The sequence below is a fragment of the Lactuca virosa genome, chromosome 1 (assembly GCF_052849685.1).
Source record: "Lactuca virosa cultivar CGN04683 chromosome 1, Lactuca_virosa_CGN04683_v6, whole genome shotgun sequence".
Taxonomy (NCBI): domain Eukaryota; kingdom Viridiplantae; phylum Streptophyta; class Magnoliopsida; order Asterales; family Asteraceae; genus Lactuca; species Lactuca virosa.
Genome location: NC_136426.1, coordinates 17,690,938 through 17,700,604, shown reverse-complemented (window position 1 = coordinate 17,700,604; position 9,667 = coordinate 17,690,938). Strand labels below are relative to the sequence as shown.

The 9,667-nt window shown below is 35.0% G+C and overlaps 1 protein-coding gene across 1 annotated transcript; it reads right to left on the bottom strand.

Moving 5' to 3' along the window:
• Positions 1–7,964: 7,964 nt before the first annotated feature.
• Positions 7,965–8,507, bottom strand: LOC145111757 (uncharacterized). Its single transcript, XM_079048008.1, has one exon. It carries the CDS (start codon positions 8,505–8,507, stop codon positions 7,965–7,967), a length of 543 nt encoding a protein of 180 aa, XP_078904134.1.
• Positions 8,508–9,667: the final 1,160 nt, after the last annotated feature.

Below are 9,667 nucleotides of genomic sequence, written 5' to 3'. Positions count from 1 at the left end.
GGAAACCCATTAGAAATCGTCCAAGGCTTCTAGAGAGGGAGTCCATGGGCTGCTTAGGGCTTAAGCAGTCATATTAGGGTTTCCTAGCTGTAAACCCTAACAGCCAGCATATATAAGGAACCCTTATGGCCCCAAAAACGGGGTGAATACTTCCTTTAGGGTTTTTAGCCGTTTTTGGTGCCTCCTCTCTCCCCCTTCTTCATCCAAGTTGCTTAGTGGTGTTTGTGACTCCATTAGAGGTGCAACACTTGAGGCACTAAGCTTTCTGAAGCCAAGGATTGATTGTTATTGCTATATAACAATCAAAGGTAAGATCTAAACCCTAATTTCAGTTATAGTTTATTAGATCTAGGGTTTATGGCTTTGGATTATCAATTGCATGTTCATTAGACAAACTAAATCAAAAGCTATTAGGGTTTGCATGTACACCATAGGATTGATGTAGTGCTCGAAACCCTTCAGTGGTATTAGAGCCTAGGGCTGTTTGTTTGATGTATTTGATGCTATATTTGATTATTCAAGCTTAAAATCGAAAATTTTGAGTTTCTGGGGGCTGGACTCGCCGAGTCCATGGCTGAACTCGCCGAGTCCACTGTGAACTCGACGAGTCCAGTGCTGACTCGACGAGTTTGAGACGCAGAATGCTGTTTTTGCAGGATTTTGACCTGTTTTGGCTGTGGATAATTACCTAAAACATTTTTTGTCAATAAAATCCGAATTTTATCTATATTGGGTGATTATCCTTGCCAAAATAGAAGATAATTGTCAAAATTTAGATAATCTTTTGTTTTATTAGATAAAGATTGATTATTTGTAATTTAGATTTGAATTATCTTGTGGAAAAGTTTCTATTTTCCCCTTTACGTTTTATAGTTTAAATTTGAACTTAAAAGTTTTGTTTTTTGAAATTTAAATAGTTAAACCCTAGTGTTTTGAAAAGTTTCAAAACTTGTCCTCAAGTTTTGGAATTTAAATTTTTGATTAAAAGTATAATTTTGAAAGATTTAAATTCTAAACCCTAATGTTTTGAAAAGTTTAAAACTTGCCCTCAAGTTTTGGAATTTAAAATTTTGATTAATAGTTTAATTATGTAATATTTAAATTCTAAAACCCTAGTATTTTGAAAAAGTTCAAATTACACCCTCATGGTTTTGTTAAGTTTATTAAAAGTTTAATTAAAAGAGAAAGTTAATAAAACCACCTAGTATTTTAAAAGTGTAAAATACACCCTATAGTATATATATGACATTAAAAGTCTAATATTATATATGTATAAGTAAACAGTCTGTCTTACCGTTAGTAGGCCTCATTCACGAAGCTGGTCTATAAGGGGTGTTTAAGGAAATTGCCTATAAAATGGCGATTGAATGGGTATCCACTCTTACCCACCGCACTCTTGACTAGAGGAGGGTCGTTATCCGAACGGGTAGGATAGGACGAAACCTTCGATTATAAGTATAATGAAGTACAAAGTAACTACATGCTTTTACAAATTCCCAAATTCTAGTTACTTTAGGCAAAATGTGAAATTGTATGCTAATCCATGGAATTACACTTCGTACCCTTGTCAAACGTTAGTGGAGCGTGTGTGGTTAACCGGCACACTAATTTGGGATTGAAATTGGTGGCGAAGGGTGCCTCGATGTTTATCATAGATCAACGGAGCGTGTGTAGCTAACCGGCACATTGATTAGGTGATAGTAGCATTGAGTGCACCACGTAGATTCGTATGGTTATTCACACCTTGTTTGTGATCCTCGGCATCCCAGTCGCAAACTTGAAGGGCATAATCGAGATTAAACATGCCATTGAAAAGTTCAATGAATCTCAAAAGATCTAGGAGTTTCAATTCATTAAAAACTTAAACTTCTTTTTCGTTTTTCATGGTGGAAATTGGTAAATCGTCATTTAGCTACCTTCAAATATTCTGCAACTAGATTACGGCATCCCTCTTCTAGGTTGTAGAGTATTGTGTTGGATCCTAGCCTTAATAACTAATTTGGGTGTTTTATTAAGGACTTAATCAACCTAACTTGAATTTTCTCCCGTTTTGTAGATGTCTAAATCTTACAATGGTCTTCCCAAGTCCCTTGGAACAAGCCTTCCAAATGAAGATGACGTTCCACGATACGATCAAGGAAATGAGAGTCATGCTTCACTTCCTCCACCTCCTCCAATTATTCTCCCTAACCCACAAGTTCAAAGGCTTGAAAAGTTCAAGCTCACTCAAGCCCTATTGGCAAGTAAACACAAAGATGGGAAACCTGTGTGTGCACACGTCTTGGAGATAAAGTCACACATTGATAGGTTAAAGATGTTGGGTGTCGAGATTTCAGGTGAGTTGGTTGTTGAGTGGGTTCTTCAGTCGCTTCCTGAATTATATAGTGAGTTCGTGAGAGAGTACTATATGATGGACCATGACGTGACCCTCATTGATTTGACCTATTTGCTTATAGCTGCTGAATCAGCAATGATTTGGCGTGTTGATCAAGCAAATTTGTCTGGTGAATCAAACTCCCAAACTTCAATGGACATCGAAAATGGTGACATTGGGAATCCAGAAAAGGTAAATTCTGAGATAGTTCCTTGTGTCATTCCAAAAGAGTCCATTTGCTTCTATTGCTAAGAGAAGGGGTATTGGAGACGAAGCTGCCTTGTTTACCTGAGAGATCAAAGAGATGGGAGAGTCAAGTTGTATGGCTCTACTTCAGGTAAAACCCATTAACTAACTCTATATGTTCCTATTCTTTGATTCTTAATATGTGATGTGATAAGATTACATTTTGAAGTTTTGCAGGATCGAAGAAAAGAGAGGAAGCTTAAGGAAGAAGCGTGATGAATCTGATCATGAAGAAATGGATTTCGATCGCATGGATTCGAAGATCAGATTTTTGAGCTGCTACTCTAGAGTTAGGATAGATTGATAAGAAATATGTAATAGCATAGTTTTTCAGTTGAATTGCATTGTAAGGACAAATTTTTTCCGCAATAATATAAATTTTGATTTTGTCTTGTTTATTTATCCTTGCAGTGGCATGTATGAAAAATTGATGTTTGAATATTTCTACTATTAGCAATAATGGGTTTGATTCTTAATTATGTTATTTGTGGAAATGTCGAGAATTTGCCAAATAAAGGAAGATTCTCATCGCCCAAGTTCCAATTGGACAGAAACTTGGAATCATACAACTTGGTTGCGTGATGAATGAGAAAATTCATATTTGGAAATTAGACTAATTCTTTGGTAAAGTATCAAGAGAAGGACCAGGAGATCGAGTACACTAGGTTGTGCGTTGATCAAGTCCATCACAAGAGTGATATAGATATTCGTCATGATTTACTAAAGTTTAGTAAATATGGTTATACTTATAAGATTAAGTATAATTCTGAGTTGATCGAAAGAGTTTCAATCAATAGCAGAACGAATAAGAAGAATCAAGTAGGCAGAAAGATAAAAGTTTCTCTATTCTAAGAAGAAGGGAGAGTACCTTTTATTGTGTTTTATGATAAGTCTTAATGATTAAGAACTATTTCTCAATTGGTCCTCTTAGTGAGTCTTAGTGCATTTGTATGTCTAAGAAGAGGAATCGAGAATTATGGAAATAATTAAATCAATAAGTCAATCATACTTCGTTCCAATATCAAGTCTTAAGAGTCATACTCCAAGATTGTGACTTGAGTGAGACGTCTTTAGTAGGTTTATAACACTCAACAAATGCGGAATTGAAAAAAGTTTTCTTATTCCTGCACATTTGAGATTGGTAAGTTGTGATGTCTTGGATAAGACAAAGACCAACTAGAACCAATTATGTGAAGTGATAGTCTTGATAAAAACTACACTAACTCTTGAATATTTGTTTTGTCAATGAATGTTTCTTGACAAGAGAATCTTATATGTGAAGGAGTCAGTGGGAGTCTTAATGGTCTTGAAAGGTTTCAAGAACAAATCAAGAGTTAAACCTAGTTGATCATCACTAGCACACGACTTGAGGTTTAAAGCCTATCATGGATGACATACTCTTTTTCTGTGCCATTCCAATTGAGTTAATTTTGCATGTGAGTTCTATGAGTTCTCATTTGAATGCATAAATACAAAGCACCTTGATCAATGGAAAGTACATTGATATGAAAGGGTGAGTTGCTTGGAAGACATGGTGGGCATTCATGTTTTGGAAGACATGAGGCAAGAAATCGAGATTGAGCACGTTCGGTCCATATGAGTTTGGATTTGTCGCAAACTTTAGTTTTGGAAAATTCACATGGATAGGAACACATAGACTTTAAAATCTAAGTGTCATGAGGTTTCCCTCCTTCATGAAAATGATTGTAAGTAAATGCTTTCACTAAGAGAGATTTTAAGAAGATTGCAATTGTGAAAATTGTATTCTCAAATTCGATTATGATTACGACATCCCTCTTCATAGTTCGAATTGTGAGATTTGGCAATTATTCTGAACATTTGGGACTTAGTAACATAAGTTCTGAATTTCTTTAGACACACATGTGAGCTTTCTAAGGCAAAGGTGTATGAGGTTAAGAAGCTTAGATAAAGGCTTATCAAAGCATCAAGTATTTAGAAATATGAACTTAAGGAATGCAATAAGCATTGTTTTCTGAAAATTCAGATGTTTTCTAGATATATGTCAAAGCTAGTGGGAGCATAAGTGTTATGCTGATAAGGAAATAATCATCATGTTAGTGGGAGCATGATTATTATGGTAAGTATTGCAAGTTAGCAATATTAATTATAGAAAAACAAAAATTCACTTTGCAAAGTTGCAAGGGTTGAAAAGTTGTTTTGCTATAATTAAGGGAGAGAATATTATACTTCGTTTCAAAATCTAAAAGTTTAGATCAAGAAATGTTAATAAAATTTAGTCAAGAATACATAGCACGTTCTCAAAATTCGATTATGATTACGGCATCCCTCTTCATACTTCGAATTGTGAGAACATGGCTAACAAAATATTATGGCAAAAGACTGATAAAGTATCATGTCTTTATGTGAGACATTATGCATCATGTCCAATACGATTCGGGTATAGGATCGATTGCATATGCTGTAATATTTGACCATTCTAAAATTTTTCAAAATGCCTAGGGAATTAAGAGGAAAAAAGGGACTAGAATCGGTTTTGACTAAAATAATTAAACAACTATCAAAGGACGATCTGAGGTTCACTGAGGATTTGTCGCTTGTGAGTAGTTGGAAGTATAGTACTGGATGGACTATATTGACATTATTATGAATATATAAAATTCTATTGAGAATGAGTTGTCATATGGCAAATATGGAAATGTTTCCATTAATGGGAGTTGGATATTAAGAAATATGTCTAGATTAGAAACTTTTATGCGAAAAGGATGTTCAAAGGAATGTACTTTGAATGTGAGACTTCACGTCTATGGAATTGTCTTGTAACAATTTTCGATAGAATACCTTGTAATTTCATTGCCGGGTCTTGGTGACTTTTGTGCTGTGACATTACGAAAGAATCATTGCATAAAATGTTAGAATCTGACATATTCTAAAAGTGGCAAGAATTTGGTATTCTTATACTAATAATAAGTATTGGGGATTGTGAAATAAGTTTCATTGGAAAAGGTTTTCAATTGATCTATTTCACAAAGTAAGGACCATAGGAAACCAAAGTGTGCATGCTTGGAGCATGGGAAAATTGTTGTTATAATTCAAGTAATAAGTTGATTTTCTGAAACAGTAAGCAATGAATACTGACTAATCAATATGGTGTTTAAATAAAAGTGTTTTATTTACGCTCAAAAGCTTTGGGGCCATATAGGATTAATATTATTATTGCGTTTCACTCTGCATGTTTTGACTTCCAGAATAACTAGGTTATTCAAACATCCACAGTCGGTCATACGTTGGAAGTAGGTATGAAGAAAGACTGTCATGAAGAGTCTGTAGATTGTCTAAATAGTTTAGACATAGCACAAGTTTGCTGCAGAGTTCATGAGTGCTTTAATAAGATTAGAGTATTGGATTAAACCCATGCTCACCTGAATCACTTCATGGATTTTATCACGAGTGATTGTGAGACGATAATATTGTATATTCTTGAAACCGAGACGTGTGAGTTGTTATTTGCTGGTCGGTTGCACATTGATGATAAGTAAACACACCAGTAACTTGGTGTTATAAAACTTATTGTTGTGTGTGATTCGATTAGTAGGTGCAAGAAAACATTTGAGTCAAAGTTTATCCATTCCTTTTACCCAAAGTGGGATCAAAGCGATATATGTAGGCCCCTCGATGATTTTGTGATGACACCCTAAACGCTTGGCCAAGCCGGGACTAAGTTGATGTGTTCAATTGTAGTTTGTTGTTAGTCGTCATAAATCGGAAGTCGGGAAACAGTATAGAGAGAATGATCGAAATTCATGTCTTGTGTCTATACGATATCTTGACAATGGAGGAATATATGATCCCTTATCTAAAGGACACGCATATCTGATAAGATCAGAGTTGAGAGCGGCTTTTGAAAGCTACGATTGCTGATCAGGTTCTGAAGTTATGCAAAATAGTTATTAGACTTATCCAAGTGGGAGACTGTTGGATTAGTGTCTAAGTCCATAACTATTTTGGTATGTACTTGACCCGATTGTGAGCATGGTCCTTTTGGGTTGCCTTCACCATAACAATATATAGGATGAATTAAGAATAGAAAGGTTTAATTATGATTTATTAATATATTATGAGAATAATATATTAAAGGAGAAATCATATTGTTTAATTAATATTAGTCAAGAATTAATTAAGAATTAATTTTGTGGCTAAAAGAGATTAATTAAACTTAAGAGACTTATTGTGTAATTATAAGATAATTACATAGATGGGCTAATGGACTCCATAGAAGTTGGAGTGGACGAATTCTATGGGGAAACCCATTAGAAATCGTCCAAGGCTTCTAAAGAGGGAGTCCATGGGCTGCTTAGGGCTTAAGCAGTCAGATTAGGGTTTCCTAGCTGTAAACCCTAATAGCCAGCATATATAAGGAACCCTTATGGCCCCAAAAACGGGTTGAATACTTCCTTTAGGGTTTCCAGCCGTTTTTGGTGCCTCCTCTCTCCCCCCTCTTCATCCAAGTTGCTTAGTGGTGTTTGTGACTCCATTAGAGGTGCAACAACTTGAGGCACTAAGCTTTCTGAAGCCAAGGATTGATTGTTATTGCTATATAACAATCAAAGGTAAGATCTAAACCCTAATTTCAGTTATAGTTTATTAGATCTAGGGTTTATGGCTTTGGATTATCAATTGCATGTTCATTAGACAAACTAGATCAAAAGCTATTAGGGTTTGCATGTACACCATAGGATTGATGTAGTGCTCGAAACCCTTCAATTACATCGTACTAACCAAATACAAACATAGGACCGGATAATAGAGTTATTTCTGACACTTTGATTATCGAGGTTTGACAAAAGAGACTAAGTCCTATGACATGTTAAATCAAGCTAAATGAAAAGTATAATTAATTCAGACGGACAAAAGACTCATTCTACATATTATCATTCCGGACACTAATTCCATTCCGGAATGCCTTAACAACGTTCGGAATGTCTACTTCTCCGGACACAAGCTTCTCTTCAAACTACACACTGATTTTGCAGCAACTTTTATTTCGGAATCTGAGGCTGACTTCGGAACTGTCAAAAGGTTAGAGATTGCTAGAGGTTCACTTCCAGGTTCCAACACGACCGCTCATGCCTCCGCCTCTAGAGTTTCGAACACCATGTTTTCCATTAAAGGAAGAGCCTCGGTGATTATTTGGAGGTCGATTTTCATTATTGCGGTTTTTATGCGTGGTATTTAGGATAGTAGGGGCTGAAGCATGATCTTGATGAATGGCTGGTACCACACGATTTTGTTCCTTAAGCATAGAACGTTCTTCAAGTGTTAACATCGACCACATTTCAAGAAAGGTCGGGAATGGTTTCTGATGTCAAATGGTGGTAACCACATGAGCAAACTTTAGAGAGAGGCCATTAATGACATAGATAACAAGATTACGTTCTGGAACTAGGGCTTCGATGTTGGCAAGAATATCAGCAATTGACTTTATACGAGTGCAATATTGAACGATCGTTGAGTCACCAATAGTAATGGAACGAATTTCATCATCAAGTTCCATGGCTTTGGATTCTTTGTTTTCAAGGAAAAGAGCTTCAATAGACTTCCAGACTTCGGCTGCCGGAGCATCAGGTTTGAGAATGGTTTGAAGGAGAGGCTGAGTGAGAGTGCCATACATCCATTGTTTGACAATATTATCAACTTCTTCCCACTGAGATTCATCGGCTTTGAGAGATGAACCATCAAGATGACCATAGACGGAATACCCAATGCAATGGGTCTTGAATAATTCTTTCCATGAATCATAATTCATATGATCAAGATCAAGTAGAAGAGGGAAATATGACTTTATGTTTGTGATGCAAAAGATTTTATCAGTAGGTTTGGTTTTGGAAGAGCCTTCTGAGACAGTCATGATGGAGAAGAGATAGAAGTCGAGATGAGAAGAAAAGAAAGACCGTTGCCCTGAGGATCGACTAGGGTTTAGAGAGATTAGGCTGATACCATGTTAGGCACCATATTTTCCCATGAACGATTATTGTATTCCATTACAAAATATATACATGATATAAGAATTAGACTATGCTAAAACATTGTGGGCTAAATACAATGGGCCACACAAAGATAAAAACAAATACAATAAGTACAATAAGTAGAAGATTATATGTCTAACAATTTCAAGGGTAAGAAAATGGAAAATTTCCTATTGTTGGTTTATTCCTTAAACTATTTGATAAATCCTTCCTTAGGCTTGTAAGTGTTACAACCACATATGAATGAGTTTTAATTGCACTGATATATAACATTGGTTTCGAAGACTACACTTTACCATCGAATACATATATGAATTTGTAGTACAATAGTTTTATTGCCGAATGGGACATCCCATTCACTATCCTAGCAAAGTATGTTACATACTGCAATTGTGGGTAAATAATTGCAAGTAAGATACTCTTAAAGGTAAAAATAAAGTATATCCTAAATATTGTAATAAGAGTAAAATATCCTTCGATTTTAACTTACTAACTTAGCTAGCTTTCTCTTGAATCGGTTCAAGTTGGTGATAAGAGTAGAATATGTTGTTATTTTTTATCCGTAGATCGTCGTACACAAAATTCTTTTTTATTTTAAAATTAGTGTTAAATGCAAAAAAAATAGAAATGTATTTTGTGTGGTTGTTTTTTGAAACGTCCGACTTCCCTTCTTTTATTAAAATTTTCTATCATTATTTCTGTTTTCCTAAGACATTCTACTTTGGAAATTATACTTAGTGATACCATTATGCTTTATTTTTTTCACCAGGAACCTATATCCGGCAATGAAAAATGATTATTATTTCGATGATATAACTTATATAGACTTTTTAGTTTTGAAGAATTTACCTTGCTATAATATGGATTGTTAATTTTTTTTCCATATTACGACATTATATTTGATCTTAACCGGTTACTTCTTTATTTGGTCTGCTATATGGATTTGTTGTTATAATTTTATGTTGATAAACTGTATGGAATTAGAGACCGTATGGGTGTGTTCTATAGCCATTTTTGTTACATATGATAAAAGAAGAATATG